Source organism: Prionailurus bengalensis, chromosome B4, assembly GCF_016509475.1.
Source record: "Prionailurus bengalensis isolate Pbe53 chromosome B4, Fcat_Pben_1.1_paternal_pri, whole genome shotgun sequence".
NCBI classification, from domain to species: Eukaryota; Metazoa; Chordata; class Mammalia; order Carnivora; family Felidae; genus Prionailurus; species Prionailurus bengalensis.
In genome coordinates this window covers 58,863,088-58,883,665 of record NC_057358.1, presented here as the reverse complement: position 1 = coordinate 58,883,665, position 20,578 = coordinate 58,863,088, and the positions used below count along the sequence as shown (strand labels likewise).

Below are 20,578 nucleotides of genomic sequence, written 5' to 3'. Positions count from 1 at the left end.
CCACAATCAGATCAGGTCTTCATTGCTTCTATAAAAGTGTTACAGTTCCATGAAAAGGAGGTGGCTGGCTTTTATCCAGCACTACAAATGTTTCAAATTAGAGCCATTGATTTATTGAATGTCTTTATATATTTTATCTTAAGAACCAGAGAGTCACCTACTCAGAACCTGGTTAAACTGCTGGGAGAAACAAGAGTCATGCTCCTTAAGAAAAGAAAGAAAGGAGAAAAATTGTAACTTGTTTTTTATGCTGACAAACCTCATAAATTTGCTCCCTAATAGCCTAAAGGTATACAGTGGTGCTTAATTACAATATAAAACTCTTTGGAGGTGCAGAATATCTGGCTCTGTGAGTCACATTAGACTCCAATCTATCCTCAATTTGCATCTGAAATGATACTATTCACTTCAAGCACAATAGACCTTATCCGAGGAGGCTCATTTATGTGAAGAATTCTCTAAAGAATTTATTACCTGATGGTAAAAATATTTTGGACAAATCATGAATATGATCAATTATACACAATTAAAATACTGAGGGAAATACAAGTAAGACTTTAAATCAGGGTGCTAAATTTATTTTTATTATTGACAATTTTAAGTATTTATTATCAGAAATTTGAAAGGTTCAGTTGCCTAAAATTAATTTTTTTAGAAGTGATAAGCATGTTAGAATGTAGCTGTTGACTATTGTACGTCTCTCTTGGATCTTAAATCAGGATCTTAATTGATGATGTAAGGATTTTATTGTAAGTAGGTGGATGCTGTAAGTGGATTTCATAAAGAAAGTATACTGAACAGTATTTTTTTCCCATGAATAACTTAGTAATAAAAGAATTTGAGGATGAGTAGAAAATTTACTGAGCCTCAAATCTTACAAGTTTGGAAAGTGAGCAAGTGAATAATGTTTACTGATCTATTCATTATCATATTAAATTATAAATTAGATAATACAGACATAGAAAAATTGAAAAAAATGTGTAAAATACTATTGAAAAAATGTATAAAATACTAATAAAAGACATTTCTATAATAGAATGTATTTTATACTTGTTTTTAAAAATGTTTCATCACTGCATGTAAGATACTAGATTATGGAAAATATGAAGTCAATGCTGTAAAATAAGCATTTTGTACTCAACTGCATTAACCACAGCTGCCCAAATGGATTGGGTGGTAGAGAATGTTGTTTAGGGACTCGAGTTGATGGAATGCTATTGGGAGTCAGCACAGTGGACATCTTGTGGTCTTACCTGCCCTAAGTTCCTTCTCCTTAAATGTGCCACACCTAATTTTTTTGGAGGGGGGACTCATTCCTCCACTCTGAGTCCACATAGATCGAATCAGAGTGACTACAGTGATTAAAACAGTTGATGTCAGAGATGGGGTGTGTGATCTATGTCAGGCCAATGAGAATGCATATCCTCTTAGCCATTGGAATTACTTCAGATGTGGCTGCATGACCCAAGCCAGGCCAAAGACAGCTCATCCCAGGGCTTCAGAGCTATCAGGAAAAATGTGCATGCACTTTTGCAACAATGAAGTTGCCTGAGTTCATTGGATGTAAAGACAAATGGAGCTAATGGTAGTTATTTTTAATGCTCCACATAAAAAATATGCCTGGAAATAATCTCAAACCAAAAAGCTTAGACATGGAGAGAGACACATGCCTGAGGACATTAGACTACTTGGATTCTGCTTGCTCTATCCAAAGCTAGTAAGCCCTTGAATCTCCTGGATATATGAACCAACATTTTTGTTTTTGCTTAAACTAACATGTTACTAGGTTTCCATCCTTTGCAAGTAAGGTATCTTATTAACACATCTAATTCAAATAGTGCTAGTAATAAGTAGTTAATTTGAAACAGTGACAGAGAAATACAGTAATAAGGCAGAATTTTTTTTTTAACGTTTATTTATTTTTGAGACAGAGAGAGACAGAGCATGAAGGGGGGAGGGTGAGAGAGAGGGAGACACAGAATCTGAAACAGACTCCAGGCTCTGAGCTGTCAGCACAGAGCCCGATGCGGGGCTCGAACTCACGGACCGCGAGATCATGACCTGGGCCGAAGTCGGCCGCTTACCCGACTGAGCCACCCAGGCGCCCCAAACCAGATAGTTTTAAATCCATGTAATGGCCCAAATATTATGCTAATGTATGGTTAGGATATGTAATCCAAATGCTTCTGAATATAAATTCTATGTTATTCATGTCATTGAGGCCTGAATGATTCTAGAGTTATTTTCATAATTCTTTGTCTTAAGGCAGAAATTTTTAAAGAAAAATTATTCACCTCAAATAACATGAAGCAAGAATATATTTTTATTAGACCATTTCAAAACTTAGAATTATAGAATTTTAGAACTAGACATTTTTTTCTTTTGAGATTCTAATTTTAAATTTATAAGTAGGTAAACTGAGGTCCAGAAAGAAACATCTAAAATATTCAATCGATATTATTGACAAACGCTTCCATGTAATTATGATAATGGACATAAACAATGGACTGCTGAAAGATTTTTAAAGATTTAAATTTTTCAAAGCTAATTAACAGTATTAGGAATCAAATTAATGTTATTTTTCATGCAACTTAATCTAGCCAATAGCAGAGCTATTACCACATAACTGAAATAGGATGGGTCTACTTATTTAAAAACAGTTAATTTCTTTCCTTAAAAGTGATTTCACTCTTTGTTCAATGAGGGAATGTAGGTAAAATTTATAAACAGACATGTTTGTAACATGAACCAGTTTATTTCATATTAAAATATTAACTTAGTTTTTTTTTTACTCTCTAAAGGAACAAATAAGCACCTATCCTATTGAAATGGGACTTTGGTTAAAATTATAAATTGACATCATCTTAACTTTAATTTCTAAGCAACTATCAGTATTTTCATGTTACCGAAGTTAATTGAGTAATTAGGAAAAAATAATCAAATCCATTGTTTGGCATCATGGAGCCCAGACAGCTGGCTGACTTAGATAAAGGTTTCACTCTTCCACAAACAGACTTGTGACATGCTGGCATCACAACAGAGGATTTGGGGACATGAATTACACTTGGGAAAAATAAAAACCAAGTAATCTGTATTTTTAAAAATGCTTTGTTTATTTCAGCCATTTACTAATTTATAATTGTGAATCTGGATGGTGGAATTATGGGTTGGATTTTTTATGGGAGGGTTTGGAATGTTTTAAAACAGAAAAGGAAACTATTAGCCCTGTCTCTGAAAAACTACAAAACACAATGGAAACATTTCACACCATAGGGAGATAGTATATAAATAGCAAGAAGATTGTGTCAATTTATTATCAGTATAAAACATAGGGCACACTTCCTACTCTATCTTTTGTGAAAAGTATGCATAATAAAAAAGCTAAGCCAATTGTTAGTTTTAATTACTAAAGGTAATAGGATACAGCAAATATGCTCTCCTGAAACCATAAGGTTATCAAATCTCATTTAAATAATTATGTAAAGCTCAAAACTTGGAAAAAACAAAATAACAAGAGGATGAATATTGACCAGAAGGAAAGATAAACAGACTAAATGAAAAAGACTGGAGTCACTTGTATTCATGTTGGAGATTCCATGGTTAGCAGAGTATCATTGGTACACAGACCAGTGACTCCAGCTAATGTAATTATTTGGCAAATGACTGACCACTTTCTGTGTTGTTAAAGAGTCATTAAAATTTTGCTCAGTCGATTACATGGTAATTATACAGAAATTGACCCTAGAAGAGCTATTACTAATAAGCACTGAGAACATTTAAAAAATACAAATGGAAGCAAGTATGATTATTCACACAATGGTGATAGTATTTCTCTGTTAGACAGATAGATAGATAGTCTCTGTTGAAGACTCAGAGAATTAACAAAACAAATGAAAATTCTCAGAAATTATGTGGAAATGAACATGAAAGCCAGCTTAAATACTAACGTATTGCCGTACTGTAAGGGGCTCCAGGCTAAAGAAGATCTTTCACTGCTGTGTGGTAGCCATTGGTCCCTTGGATACAGGCCTCATTAAACAACTTGCTTCAGGTCACATCTTTCCTTAAAAAAATAAAAATCAGATAATATATAAGTAAAAAATATTCAAATGAAAATACTCCTTTACTCATGTATGGTTCTTCTCAAAGATTCTTCAAGGCCAGGACTCTGATACAGGCATCTAGTGTGTAAAATTAAAAAGGCATTGAGAGTGAGTACCTTACATTTTGTGCTCTAGGCACCTCACTCACTTCCCCCTATCCTGGTCCTGATACATATGCAAATGTATGCATATAATTTATACAAATTTAGCTATAATTTAAAATCAAAATGGGATTGTACTGTACATGTGTAACTTGCTTGATTCACTCAACAATACATGGCAAGCATTTTTCCTTATTATTATATATAGATCTATGTCATTCTTTCAAATATATGCATGACGTGTTATAATGTTTATTAAATCCCCCTTGCTTGATGGGCACTTACATCATTTCCAGCTTTTGGGTACTGCTAATAATACTGCAATTTTATACAGACATTTTTGAATTTTTTTTTCAACGTTTATTTATTTTTTTGGGGACAGAGAGAGACAGAGCATGAACGGGGGAGGGGCAGAGAGAGAGGGAGACACAGAATCGGAAACAGGCTCCAGGCTCTGAGCCATCAGCCCAGAGCCTGACGCGGGGCTCGAACTCATGGACGGCGAGATCGTGACCTGGCTGAAGTCGGACGCTTAACCGACTGCGCCACCCAGGCGCCCCTATACAGATATTTTTGTGCACTGTTTCAGTAGGATAGATTATTTTCAATAGTGTAATTGTACATTCAATAAATATTCACATTTTAAAGGCTGATAGATACTGACAACTTTACTTCTAAACTACAGCAATGTCAAATCAAACTTTCTGAAATGACGGAAGTGTTCTCGATCTCTGTCGTCCAACATGGTAGCCACTAACCATTTAAGACCATTGAATACTTCAAATGTTGCTAGTGAGACAGAGGAATTGAATTTTAATTTTATTTCATTTCAAATCTAAATTTTTCAGTTGATTATCTTTGATTTCCGTTGCTCATGGCCATTGGCTAAGGCCTCTATAAAAATATTAAATAATACCTATAAATAAGCGGATTTCTTGTTTCTAGCTTCAATCAGAATGCTTTGTTTCAGCATATGTTTGACATTTGTTTTGGTTTTGATAGATTATCTTTTTTTGTTTGTTTGTTTAATGTTCATTTATTTTTGAGAGAGACAGAGAGAGACAGAGCACGAGGGAGGTGGAGCAGAAAGAGGGGGGACACAGAATCCCAAGCAGGCTCCAGGCTCTGAGCTGTCAGCAAAGACCCCCACGTGGGGCTCTAACTCACAAACCGCAAGATCATGGCCTGAGCCAAGTCGGATACTTCACCAACTGAGCCACCCAGGTGCCCCTAGATTATCTTTTTTTTTAAAGCCTATATATTTACTTTTGAGAGAGAGAGAGGGAGGGAGAGAGAGAAAGAGAGAGAGAGAATGAGCAGGGGCGGGGCAGAGAGAGAGGGAGAGATGAGAGAGAATTTTAAGTAGCCTCCACGCTCAGTGAGGAGTTCGACACAATGGTGGGGATTGATCCCACCACCGTGATACCATGACCTGTGAGGAAACCAAGAGTCAGATGCTTAACTGACTGAGCCACCCAGGCAGCCAGCCCTCTGATAGATTATCAAAGTAACAGACCTTGCTAGTGGACTGACTCTAAAGCCATTCTGTGGCCTCTCGTTGATGTTGGAGAGCCTGTTACTTACTTCTGTTAGGGAAGGTCTACTAGTTTGTCTTAAAAGACGAATAACTTGAATCCTCTTAAGGGATAGATATCCGTTCATATGTGAGTGCAGAACTTGTTGGCAATTCTCCATTGCCTACATCTAGTCTTGATGTGTGGAGCTGTGGCAGCCATTCTAATAATAAGCAACCAGCATGAGAATGAAGAGCTGACAGCTAAGCATGGTCAGAACACAAAGCTGGAATGAGCCTGAGTCCTGGGTTATATTTTTGGCTCACTGACCCAATTCGAGACGGTCTGCTTCTGAAATTCTTTTAAAATAAACACAGAATGTTTTTGTAGCTTAAACCACCATTCCTGGAGTTTTCTGTTACTTTCCACCTGAAGCATTCTTAACTGATACCTAACATTAAGAATTTTCTTCTATTTCTGGTTTTATGAATATTAAATAATATTTTAAATTCATAAAACAAGAAATGAATGTCATAATTGGTCACATTTTTTTTCAAAAATAACTTTCAAATAACAGCAAATACTTAAATAGTGATGAATATATGGAAGGCACTTGTTCTAAATGTTTACATTTATTAACTAATTGAATTTTTACAACAACACTGTGGGGTAGATACTATTATTGTCCATATTTAAAGATGAGGAAATTGAGACAGAGAGAGGTTAGGTAAGTTGTCTAAGGTTACACAGCTAGTAGATGACAAAGCCAGGATGTGAACCCATACAGTTTAGCTCCAGAGTCCTGGATTCTATTTTGCCTCTAGTATTAAAAAATGATGCATGGGCTACAATATGTCTTTCTTAATTCTGTCATTATTATCAGTTGTCTTTATTGTAAGAATGACCAACAGAGCCATTTAACTAAATTAATGGCAAATGAATATGAATTAAGTATTTTAACATGTCACTTACATAATTCACAGTAAAAACAGCACCAATAAAACTCAATGGAATAAGCATCAAAGCAAATCTTAGTTTTTCTTACTCATTTTCTTTTCTTAAGTTTGATTTCACACTTGTTTCTTAGACTTCTTTTTTCTTCCTGAGACTCAAGAGAACAATATTCTTTTTTTATTCCTTCTAAAGCTAGAATTATAATAGATGAATCAACACGATTTTTCCCACTTCTTTGACATGTCCTAACTTAGGCTATGTTTTCCTCTTTTTCCTACTCTCTTTTGATCAAGGACAGTGATGCTTTTGTTCTCTGTCATCCAGGAAAGTAGCATAGAAACAAACAAAAAAAGAGAGCAAGAACTTAATACTCCCACCTACTCCGGGTTTTTATGCTTCATCTCATTTGTCCTATGTAGACTGAGTGTGACTCAACATATGTGGACAATGTCTTAAAATCCTGTTGATACTCCATAAATAATAAATGGTAATAACAGAGCCTCCTGACAACAGCAGTTATGTAAGTAAATGTGAACCTAGATTATGATACAGAGTGCAAGGTGAATTACTTTTCAGCTTTCCAGAAGTTGTTAATAGAAAGCTTTTGATACTTGATAATGTTTTAAGGCATTTGTTCTATTTTTCCTCTTTTGTCATCTTTATGTATTCATTGGCATCTGGCAATGCCTTTGGAAATACATTGAATTCAAAATCACTAAGTAGGAATTGTGTAAACAGCAATATTAGTGGGACGACTACAGTCAACCATCATCATAGGCTTATTTGTTGTAGGTTTCTTTATCATCACCTAAGGAAGATAGGTTTTTTGTGTGTATACAAGTGTAGTAATACTTAGTCTGTAGATTTATCATCATCATTTCCATCTTTATTATCATTATCAAGGTTATAAGTTATCAGTCATAATTATCACTATTATGTGAAGTTTTTATGTATTTGCTATTTAATATAGTTCATTTTCTAATGATTCTTTAAAAAATCATTGCTATATGTGTAATTAAATGTCAAAGAATTTATATAATTAATATGTACTCTGGGATAAATACTGTAATATCAATTGCAAATAAATTCATGAATTAACAAATACATGTTCGCATGTCTTTAGCAAATATATACACAAGAGATTATATAGATGTTATCTATTATGTAAATATGGGGGGTTATTTTAGCTATGCCATACAGAAATGAGAAAAATAAAGATGATGTAAGCAGAGGGTTTATAACATTCACAGGACAGCAGCAGGGGTATTCATAATGTTCACAGCCACAGAAGAAAGTAGAAAGAGTAAGATGAAGCATAAACATGGAAATAGTAGAATAGATGAGAAGAAATTGAATAAAGGCCATGAGACTTACAGCCTCGAAAGGAAGGTTGGGAACTATTTCCTTGATATAGAATGCACTGGAACCAAATAAAGAAAAAAATAAAAATAAGCTTGAAAATGAAGACATTATAGACAATTTGGGTTTCTTTGCCATGGGGATGTCTGCTCCTTTCAATTTCATGCCTGTAGGGCCACAGATAGGAAACTTAAAAAAAAAGGCAGGGCCTTTACTGGGGGGCTCTATGGGTGTTACCTCATTATCATTATTCCTGAAAGAGTACCAGCTTTCCATGCTCTTTAGTTTTTCTTTCATTTCATAATGGAAGTTAGGTAAATTGCCTATGTAACACCCTTATAGACATATCAAACTTTCGGAAAAAACAATATTTTCTTCTTTATGTCATAGCTTCATGGTGGACCAAGCTTGGTTTCTCTGTGTGTTTGGATGCACAGCTTCCTGTGTGAAGTCTAAAATTAAACTCTAGAGTCAAAATTTGAAGCAGGATTGGAATCCTGGTTCTGCTGCTAGCAGTGTCACAGCTTCTGTAAACTGTTGTTTCCTCATCTGTAACATTGGGAAAACAATTCACCTAACTCAGAGGTTGTAAGATATGAGATAAGCACTGTGAATGGAACATAGTGAATGTTCAGCAGCTGATATTATTTCTTTAATATGAACCATTGTATAGCTATTAACTCAGTCATTATCCACCTGCTACTTTGTTTAACGGCTGAGTATTGTACTGATAGGACAGCTCACTCTGCCTAGCCAAACGTTACCTTTTTTTTTGTAGTCATGACGAGGGTATCTTCCTGGTTTTCTGGTTTAGAAAGAAATAATGTTGGTGCATATTTATGATAATATTAAAGTTGCTATGAATCAGGAAAAACAACATATTAAAAGGCAGCTATTGTTTGGAACTTCATAGAACATGACCTTGTGACTCCTGTAAGATGGGATTTGAAGTATTATGTCATTGAGAAGTTGCAGGATGCAGGGAAGCAGGAGAGGCAAGGCCAGAGAATATTCTTCTGGAGCCCTCCTGAGCCTAACTGTACCCCAGTCTAATATTTGAAAATAAGAGGAGCACAGTGAAGAAATGGGTAATTTACAGTGCTGCATGCACAGTAGTTTGGGCTGACAGCTTGATGGAATCATCATCCTTTAACAATTCTTCAGATCATCAATTTAGTAAATAAAGCAACTGCAGACTGGCATGACTTCTGTGGTTGCTACCACTTGGTTTGGAAGACATTATTCAGATAGTTGTTTTGGGAAAGAAAGAGCCAGAGATATTTTAAAGGTTAGGACCATGTTTCTCCCTAATAAGCATTGTGTATCATAGTATTTTATAACTGCAATAGTTTTTAATCATGAAAAAATGACTCTCACTTAAAAAAATGAAAATGAAAAAATGACTCTCACTTTACAAAATGATATATTAATAATTATAATTATATATACCACATCTTCTTTATCCATTCATCCATCGATGGACATTTGGGCTCTTTCCATACTTTAGCTGTTGTTAATCGTGCTGCTATAAATATTGGGGTGCATGTGCCCCTTCGAAACAGTATAACTGTATCCCTTGGATAAAAACCTAGTAGTGCAATTGCTGGGTCATAGGGTAGTTCTATTTTGAATTTTTTGAGGAACCTCCATACTGTTTTCCAGAGTGGCTGCCCCAGTTTGCATTCCCACCAGCATTGCAAAAGAGATCCTCTTTCTCCACATCCTCACCAACATTGGCTGTTGCCTGAGTTGCTCATGTTAGCCATTCTGACAGGTGTGAGGTGGTATCTCAATGTGGTTTTGATTTGTATTTCGCTGATGATGAGTGATGTGGAGCATTTTTTCATGTGTCGGTTGGCCATCTGGATGTCTTCTTTGGAGAAGTGTCTATTTATGTCTTTTGCCCATTTCTTCACTGGATTGTTTTTTTGGTGTTGAGTTTGATCAGTTCTTTATAGATTTTGGATACTAACCCTTTATCTGATATGTTGTTTGCAAATATCTTCTCCCATTCTGTCAGTTGCCTTTTAGTTTTGATGATCATTTCCTTTGCTGTGTAGAGGCTTTTTATTTTGATGGGGTCCCAATAGTTCAGTTTTGCTTTTGTTTCCCTTGCCTCCAGAGGTGTGTTGAATAAGATGTTACTGTGGCCAAGGTCAAAGAGGTTTTTCCCTGCTTTCTCCTTGAGGATTTTGATGGCTCCCTCTTACATTTACGTATTTCATCCATTTTGAGTTTATTTTTGTGTATGGTGTAAGAAAGTGGTTCAGGTTCATTCTTCTGCATGTCACTGTCCAGTTTTCCCAGCACCACTTGCTGAAGAGACTGTATTTATTCCATTGGATATTCTTTCCTGCTTTGTCAAAGATTAGTTGGCCGTATGTTTGTGGGTCCGTTTCTGGGTTCTCTATTCTGTTCCATTGATCTGAGTATCTGTTCTTGTGCCAGTACCATACTGTCTTGATGATTACAGGTTTGTAATACAGCTTGAAGTCCGTTAAATTGCTTAGATTTACTTTTGCTTTTAAAGTTACAATGATGCATTAACTTTAATTATAAGGGAACTTTGAACTTATGCTTCTAATCTATCTTATCTCCTGTGACTACAGATCCATAATGTACACAATCTTCCTGTTGCGGTCTCTTCTAGTCCAGAATCAACATGTATTGATTCCACTGTATTCTTTTTAGCATTTCATGGCAAGGACATCAAATTAGTATATATATTTGTCTCACCAAATTTTCTTTTTGCCTCTTAGATATATTACATAAAAACATAACCAAAGAAATGCAGCTACCAAATCATTAATACCTACTGTTTGCTTTTTATTTTTTAGCAGAAATATTTATAATAAAATCAGAATCAGAACATAAATGTATCACCTAGAAATGTTTCAGCAATATCTGTAGCTTTTCAAGCTATGTGTCAGAGTAAAGAGTCTTGGATTATTTTTAACATACCTTTTTTAAATTGAGGTAAATTGGTTTATAACTTCATGTTAGTTTCAGGTGTACAACATAATTATTTGATGTTTGCATATACTACAAAGTGATCACCACAATAAGTCTAATTGCTATCTATCACCATACAATCGACCTTTCGACCTTTTCACTCACTCTGCAAACCCTTTCCCCTTTGATAAGTACCAATCTGTTCTCCACATCTATGAGTTTTGTTTTGTTTAGACTCCACATATAAATGAAATCATATGGTATTTGTCTATCTCTGCCTGACTTACTTCACTTTGCATAATACTCTACAGGTCCATCCATATTGTGCAAATGGTGAGATTTTCTTCTTTTTTATCCTGAGTAGTATTCTGATGTGTATATATCACAACTTTTTAATTCATTCATCCATCAGTGGCCACTTATACTATAACTATATCGTGGCTATTCTAAATAATGCTGAAATAGACATAAGGGTACATACGTCTTCTCAAGTTAATGTTTTTATTTTCTTTGGATAAATACCCAGAAGTGGTATTGCTGGATCATATAATAGTTCTATTTTTAATTTTTTGAGGAACCTCCATCCTGTTTTCCATAGTGACGGCACCAGTTTACATTTCCATCAACAGTGGACAAGGGATTTCTTTTCTCCACATCCTCGCTGACACTTGTTATTTCTTGTGTTTTCGATAATAACCATTCTAAGAGGTTTGAAGTGATATATCATTGAGATTTTGATTTTCATTGCTCTGATGATTAGTGATGTTGAACATCTTTTCATGTGCCTATTGCCCATCTGTGTATATCTTCTTTGGAAAAATGTTTATTCAAATTATTTGCCTATTTTTCAATCAACATTTTGTTGTTGTTGTTATTGAGCTCTTTGTGTATTTTGGATATTAGCCCTTTATCTGATATATGATTTGCAAATATCTTCCCCCATTCAGAACGTTGCCTTTTTATTTTATTGATGGTTTCCTTCACTGTGTAGAAGCATTTTAGTTTAATGTAGTCTCATTTGGGTTTTTTGCTTTTGTTCTCCTTGTCTGAGAAGCCAGATCAAAAAAAATAGTGCTAAGAATAATGTCAAATAGTGTTCTGATTACGTTTTCTTTTTTATTATTCCAGGTTTTACATTTAAGTCTTTAATCCATTTTGCATTTATTTTGTGTGTGGTGTAATATAGCAGTCCAGTTTCATTATTCTGCATGTCCAGTTTTCCCAACAACTTTTGTTGAAGAGACTGTCCTTTCCCATTGTATATTTTTGCCTCCTTTGTCATAGATTAATTGACCATTTATGTGTGGGTTTACTTTTGAACTCTCTATTCTGTTCCATTGATCTATGCATCTGTTTTATGCCAATACCAAACTGTTTTAATTACTGTAGCTTTGTAATATAGTTTGAAATCAGGGAGCAGGATACTTCCAGCTTTGTTCTTCTTTCTCAAGATTGCTTTGGCTCTTTTGAGTGTTTTTTGGCTCCATACATATTTTAGAATTATTTGTTCTAGTTCTGTGAAAAATGTCATTGGAATTTTGATAAAAATTACATTGAATTTGTACATTGCTTTCAAATACAGATATTTTAACAATATTGATTCTTCAAATTTATGAGCATGGAATATCTTTCCACTTATTCGTATCTTCAATTTCTTTTATTAATGTCTTATAGTTTTCAGTGTACAGGCATTTCATTTCCTTGATTAAATTGATTCCTAGGTACTTTATTCTTTTTGATGCCATTGTAAATGGAATGTTTTTTTTTAATTTCTCTTTCTGGTAAATTTCTGTTATTAGTGTATAGAAACACAACCAATTTTAATATATTGATGTTGTATCCTGCAACCTTACTGAATTTATTTATTAGTTCTAAGAGTTATTTGGTGGAATCTTTAGGGTTTTCTACATATAGAATGAAGTCATCTCCAAATAGTGGCAGTTTTGCTTCTTTCTTTCCTATTTGTTTGCTTTTTTAAAAAAAATAGTTATTTATTTTTGAAAGAGAGACAGAGTGTGAGCAGGGGAGTGGGGGTGGGTTGCAGACCGAGAGGGAGACGCAGAATCCGAAAGAGGCTCTAGGCTCTGAGCTGTCAGCAGAGAGCCTGACATGGGGCTCAGACTCATGAAGCACAAGATTATGACCTGAGCCAAAGTCGGACGCTTAACCTACTGAATCACCCAGGCGCCCCCTATTTGAATGCTTTTTTTTCTTACTTAATTGTCATGGCTAGGGCTTCTGATACAATGTTGAATGAAATGTTGAATCAGAGTGGGCATTGTCTTGTTTCTGATTTTAGAGGAAAAGCTTTCAGCTTTCCACTGTTGAGTATGATGTTTGCTGTGAGTTGTCATATATCACCTTTATTATGTTCAGGTATATTCCCTCTATCCTCACTTTGTTGGAACTTTTTAATCATAAATAGGTGTTGAATTTTGCCATATGCTTTTTCTGTATCTATTGAGATGATGATATGTTTTTTATCCTTCGTTTTGTTAATATGATGTATCATGATTGGTTTGTAGGTGTTGAATCATCCTTTCATTGTGGAATAAAGCCTCCTTGCTTATGATGTATGATCATTTTAATGCATTGTTGAATTCAGTTTGCTAATATTTTGTTGAGGATTTTTGCATCTATGTTCATCAGGGATATTGGCCTGTAGCTTGCTTGCTTGCTTGCTTGCTTGCTTTCTTTCTTTCTTTCTTTCTTTCTTTCTTTCTTTCTTCTTCTTTTTTTCTTTTTTCTTTTCTTGTAGTTTTCTTGTCTGGTTTTGGTATCAGGGTAATGCTGGCCTCATAAAACGAATTTGGATGAATTTCCTCCTTTTCAATTTTTTGGAAGAGTTTGAGAAGGATCGGTATTAAATCTTCTTTGGAAGTTTTCTGGAATTCACCAATTAAGCTGTCTGGTCCTGGACTTTTGTTTTTTGGGAGGTTTTTTATTATTGATTCAATTGCCTTACTAGTCATCAGTCTATTCAGACTTTGTATTTCTTCATGATTCATAAAGAACCATAAAGATTGTATATTTCTAGGAATTTATTAATTTTTTGAAGAATCATAATTTCTAGGAATTTATTCATTTTTCTGTATTGTACAATTGTTGGCATATAATTATTCACAGTAAGTGTCTTATGATTTTTTTATATTTCTGTGGTATCTTTGTAACTTCTCTTTCATTTCTAAGTTTACTTGTTTGACACCTCTCTTCCCTTTGGTGAGTCTACGTAAGGGTTTGTCAGTTTTTTTCATCCTTTCAAAGAAGTAGCTCTTAGTTTTATTGATCTTTTCTATTGTTTTTAAATCTCTATTTCATTTATTTCCACTCAAATCTTTATTATTTCTTTCCTTCTACTACCTTTGGGATTTATTTGTTCTTCCTTTTTTAACTCCTTTAGGTATACAGTTAGATTGTTCATTTGAGTTTTTTCTTAGTTCTTGAGCTTATTTCTTACTTCTTGAGCTTTTTTTTTTTTTTATTTCTTGCTCTGAATTTCCCTCTTAGAACTGGTTCTGCTGCAGGGTGCCTGGGTGGTTCAGTCAGTCAAGAGTCCCACTTTGGCTCAGGTCATGATCTTATGGTTTGTGAGTTTGAGCCCCATGTTGTGCTCTGTGCTAACAGCTCAGAGCCTGGAGCCTGCTTTGTATTCTGTGTCTCCCTCTCTCTCTGCCCTCCCTTGCTCATACTGTGTCTCTCTCTCAAAAATAAACGTTAAAAAATTTTTTAAAGAAAAGAACTGTTTTTGCTGCATCCATAGATTTTGTGTTGTTGTATTTCCATTTTCTTTTGTCTTGAGGTATTTTTTAGTTTTCCTTTTGATTTCTTCATTGACCCATTGGTTGTTCAGGACTATGTTGTGTAATCTTCATGTATTTGTGATTTTTTTAGTTTTCTTATTGTAATTGATTTCTAGTTTTATATCATGTGATCAAAAAAGATGCTTCATATGATTTCAGTCTCCTTAAATTTATTGAGATTTGTTTTGTGGTCTAACATGTGATATATCCTGGAGAATGTTCCATATACACTTGAGAAGAATGTGTATTTTGCTGCTTTTGGATGGAATTATCTGTATATATTTATTAAGTCCATCTGATCTAATGTGTTTTAAGGTTGATATTTCCTTATTAATTACTGTTTCCATATGGATTTATCCATCCATGTAAGTGAGGGTGTTAAAGTCCCCTACTATTATTGTATTGTTGCCAATTTCCCCCCTTACATCTGTTAATATTTGCTTTATATATTTAGGTACTCCTAGGTTGGGAATGTAAATATTTACAAATATTGTATTCTTTTTTTGGATTTACCCTTTTGTCATTAAGTAATGCTCTACTTTGTCTTTTATTAGTCTCTGTTTTAAAGTATTTTGCTTGATATAAGTATAACTTTCAGCTTTTTAAAAATTTCCTTTTGTGTGGAAAACCTTCCATCTCTTTATTTTCAGTGTATTATAATTTTAGATGTGATGTGAGTCTGTTGTGGACACATAATGAGTCTTGTTTGTTTGCTTGTTTTTTTTTAATCCATTCAACTACTCTATTTCTTTGATTAGAAAATTTAGTCCTTTCGCAGTCGGTTAAGCATCCGACTTCAGCCAGGTCACAATCTCACGGTCCGTGAGTTCAAGCCCTGCGTCGGGCTCTGGGCTGATGGCTCGGAGCCTGGAGCCTGTTTCTGATTCTGTGTCTCCCTCTCTCTGCCCCTCCCCCGTTCATGCTCTGTCTCTCTCTGTCCCAAAAATAAATAAAAAACGTCGAAAAAAATTAAAAAAAAAAAAAAAGAAAATTTAGTCCTTTTACATTTAAAGTAATTATTGGTAGGTATGTACTTGTTGACATTTTGTTCATTGTTTTCTGGTGGTTTTGTAGTTCCTCTCTGCTCCTTTCTTCTTCTCTTGCTCACTTCTCTTGTGGTTTTATGAATTTCTTTACTGTTGCATTTAGATTCCTTTCTTATTATATTTTGTGTATCTACTGTATGTTTTGCTTTGTGGTTATCATGAGGTTCATATACAATAGTCTCCTTTAAGTCGGTAGCAACTTAAATATGAATGATTCCAAAAAATTCTACTTTTTTTAACTACTCATCCCTGCATATTTTTTGTTCTTGGTATCATATTTTACATTTTTTTAAATTTTGTTTATCCTTTAACTGACTATTGTAGTTAAAATTGATTTTACTACTTTTGTTTTTTAACCTTCATACTAGCATTATAAATGGTTAATCCACTACTTTTATATGTACCTTTACCAGGGAGATCTTAACTTTGGTAATTTTGTTGTTGTTGTTATCAGCTAGTACCTTTTCTTTTCAGCTTAAAGAAGACCCTTGTACATTTCTTATAAAGCTGGTTTAGTGGTGATGTACTTTACCTCTTGCTTGCCTAGAAATCTTTTGATCTGTCTTTCAATTCTGAATAATACCCTTCCCAGATAGAGTATTCTTGATTGGAAGTTCTTTTCTTTCAGAACTTTGAATATATTATGCCACTCCCTTCTGGCTTGCAGTGTTTCTTTTGAAAAATCAGTTAGTAGTCTTATGGGGATTCTCTTGTATATACCAAGTTGTTTTTCTCTAGCTCCATTTAAGATTCTTTCTTCATCTTTAAATTTTGGCATTTTAATTATAATGTGTCTTGGTATGAATCTCTTTGGATTTATCTTTTTTAGAACTCTCTGAGCCTCCTGTACCTGAATGTCTGCTTCCTTCCCCAGGGAAGGGAAATTGTTAGCCATTGCATCTTCAAGTAAGTTTTCTTCCCCTTTCTCTTTTTTTCCTTCTGAGACACCTATGATGCAAATGTTATTCTGTTTGATGTTATTTCATAGGTCTCTTAAGTTATCTTCACTTCTGAAATTCTTTTTTGTCATTGATGTGCTCTGTTTGGGTAAGTTCCACAGTCCTGTCTTCTAGGTCTCTGACCCTTTTTTCTGCTTCATCTCATCTCCTGTGGAACCCCACTAGTGTGTTTTTCTGTTCAGTTATTGTACTCTTCAGCTCTGTGACTTCTGTCTGGTACTTTCTTATATTTTCTGTCACTTATTGAAGTTCTTACTATGTTCATCATTATTCTCCTGAATTTGGTGGGCATCTTTATGACCATTACTTTAAAGTCTTTATAAGTAGAATACTTATCTCTGTTTCATCAAGGTCTTTTCTGAGGTTATCTTGTTCTTTCATTTGGAACATATTCCTGCTTTTTCATTTTGCTTGATTCTCTATGTTTGTTTCCATATGTTAGGTGAAACAACTACCTCTCCTAGTTGAAAAAGTGTCCTTGTGTAGTAGATGGACCTTGTCTTTTAACTCTTTCCTCACTCTTGGTGGCCTGTCAAACCTTTGGGATTGCCTTAGTAGCCTAACGAGTAGCCTGATTTATTCTTTACAGGTCCCAGTTGTTGAGCGTGTGCCAGAAACTGTCACTGTTCCAAAGGGAGTGATCTCAGTCAGTACCTAGATTCAGGCTGATTAGAAGCCAGATCCTCAGACAACAACTTTTAAAGTGTGCAAATATATATAGTCTTGTGGGATCTCAATTATAGATGATGACCTCTGGACTAGGAGATCTGGACGTGTCCCCTGAATAACATTTGCAAGAATCAGGGCTTCAGACAAGTGTTTAAGCTGCTTTATGGGGGGTACCAGTGAGCTGTGGTGAGGCCAAGGGAGGGTGCACAGATGGTATGTCCTTGCCTACATTCCCTCAGAGCAACTCTGTAGTCTTTAGATATGTGGAAAACCTGAATCTTATCAGTCAGGTTGAAGCTCCAGGACAATTAAGTGGGCCTTTTTCATGTAGACTGGGGATATTGTTTCAGTGTGCTGCCTGTGTAGCATCCTAGGTGTGGTATCTTGCCCATAAATGTCTTTCTAATTGTTACAGTCCCTTTAGGTCAAGAAGCACAAGCTCCTTTGGCCACCAGAACCAGACAATCAAAACACCTCTATTGTGTGGATTGATCTCCCCACCAGCTTTAGTGGGGCTGTGGTTGCCTGTGGCTTTATCGAGTTCAGGAAAGAGTGTTGGGGGCAGGGCATGCTTGCAGTTTTAGTGATGCCAGATAAGAGTGCTAGGGGCAGAGTATGCCTATGGCTTTAGTGAGGACCAGGATGAGCTCTAGGGGCAAGACTTCAAGGTTGTGTCCATGTGTGTCTGCCTGTGTTAGCAAGGCAGAGAGAGTGCAAAAAATGTCACTTTCTAGTGCCTTCACTAACTAATTAATGATGGAGTTTTGAAGTGGTGGTGGGGGTTCTTTGGAGATGACAGAGAAAAAAGAATTCTTAAAATTTTTTTTTAACATTTATTTATTTTTGAGACACAGAGCATGAGCAGGGGAGGGGCAGAGACACAGAATCGGAAACAGACTCCAGGCTCTGAGCTGTCAGCACAGAGCTCCAACCCATGAACCATGAGATCATGACCTGAGCCGAAGTCGGACACTTAACAGACTGAGCCACCTAGGTGCCCCAAGAAAGAATTCTTAAGGAAATCTTTGGTGCAGAAAAAGTGGTTTTATTAAAGCACAGGAACAGGACTTGTGGGCAGAAAGAGCTGCACTGGGGTTGTGAAGAGTGACTGCTTATATACTGTGGAGTTGGAGGAGATAAAGTCAAAAGGAGTTTTCTTAAAGGGATTTCCATATACTAATGACACAGATTACTGGAGTCCTCACTATTGTTAAGCTAAGGTTATTTTTTCCTTCTAGCAAAGCATTGTCATTAAGATAGTAGGGAGTTCCTGGAGATTAGGCTATTGATAAGATTGCCTTTTTGTAATTTACTAAGATATTTGTAAACTGATGGATACTCTATCAGTTTAACCATTTGCTTTCTGTCCTTTTCTTTGTTTTTAGGCAGCCAGGAGTACCTAAGAAATATCACACATATCCCACCTGGGTGTGTGTGTGTGGGGGGGGTGTTGCCCTCAGCTGGCCTTACGCTCCCTCATCAATTAATATATGTCTGACAGATGCTTTAAAATTAGCAACTGAATCACCTTCACAGATAATTCAGTCACCTTTCAAACTGCTGTGTTTTCCCTGCTTCTTGGAATGAGTGAGGCTGCCTAGGAGGTCCTCAAAAGGAGTATCTCAGATTCCCACAGTCCCCCAGGTCCCCTGAATGTAAACCTCATTGATTTCAAAAGCCAAACATTCCTTGTACCTCCTCTCTGGTGCAGGTCCCAAGGGTTAGGATGCCCAATATGGGGTGGGCACAAATGCTTCATTTTTCAAGGAGAGGTTCTGGTCTATGAGATCCTTCCCTAGTTTGCACTGCCATATGTAGGTTTGGTAAGATTTCCTCTCTTCCTTTCCTATCCCTCTTCCTCCTTACCCTTCTCCTAGACCTTTTATCTGTTGTTGTGGAGGAAGCTATTCAGCTAGTTTTCAGAGTTTTTTTTCAGTGGGAATTAGTCTATATGTAGTTGTAGATTTGGTGTGTCTATTGGATGAGGTAGGTTCAGGGTCTTTTTATGCAACCATCTTGGACCACTCTCTCTTTTTCTAACATATCTTAAGGAATCTTAAGAATTTCCTCACCTTAAGCAATTTGGGTAAATGATTTTGTGAGTTTTGTTTTTGTTTGTTTGTTTGGTTGGTTGGGATTTTCTCAATGGCCTCAAAGACAATCTGACTTTCTCATTTATCTTCTTACAATAAAATTACAGGCATTTCAAGAGATCAGAGATAGCCTGGCCACTCAGAAGCATCATCCCATCCATTAGGAAGAGAACCCAAATTAAGGATTCCACCGATTCCAAAAAAGCAACAGTCTGGAAAAGAAGTCAGTGCTTCAGAGGTGATCTGAATCCAGGAAGAAATGCAAGATGCCTATAATAAAAAAAGTAAGTCTAATTTTTACATGTGCTCTTGCTTGTCTTTTTTGCAGAATTTTAAATGCTATTAGAGTTCACTCAACTGCCTCTCTCCTCCAAGGCTGAATCATTGCTAATGCTTACTAAAGAAAATGGTACTCTGTCTCTTGGTCTTTAGAAAAATTGCTAAGTTTTTTTTCATCTCAGTGAAAAAGGTAATTACCATAGTGGAAGACCTCAGTGTCTTAAATTTTTAAAAAAAAATTTTTAAGTATTTTATTTTTGAGAGATAAAGAGAGAGAGCATGAGTGGAGGAGGGGCAGAACAAGAGAGAGAGACACAGAACAGACTCCAGGCTCTGAGCTGTCAGCACAGAGCCCAATGCAGGGCCCAAACCCATGAACTGTGAGATCATGACCTGAGCCAAAGTTGGACACTTAACCTACTGACCCACGTAGGCACCCCAGGGGCTTAATTTATATCATGGGAATTTTTTTTTCTTGGGATCTTGCTCTTCAACTTACTGGCTATTTGATCTCAGTCACTTTTTAAATCTCCATCTAGCACAGTTTGCTAATCTGTAAAACTATGGCAATAGTACCTAACTGAGAACAAACTGAGGGTTGATGGGGGGTGGGAGGGTGGGGAGGGTGGGTGATGGGTATTGAGGAGGGCACCTTTTGGGATGAGCACTGGGTGTTGTATGGAAACCAATTGGTCAATAAATTTCATATATATAAAAAAAAATAGTACCTATAAGCACCTGATAATTGT

At 35.7% G+C, this 20,578-nt stretch overlaps 1 protein-coding gene across 6 annotated transcripts in view; it reads left to right on the top strand.

The window, feature by feature from the left end:
* LMNTD1 (lamin tail domain containing 1) overlaps positions 1–20,578 on the top strand; it is a 541,299-nt gene that overhangs the window by 113,324 nt on the left and 407,397 nt on the right. For all 6 annotated transcript variants that reach the window (XM_043564837.1, XM_043564834.1, XM_043564835.1 and 3 more), the window contains one exon: positions 19,658–19,834. In XM_043564837.1, coding sequence (XP_043420772.1) covers positions 19,817–19,834 — 18 coding nt within the window. In that variant the 5' untranslated portion in view covers positions 19,658–19,816. The remainder of the gene's footprint in view (positions 1–19,657; positions 19,835–20,578) is intronic.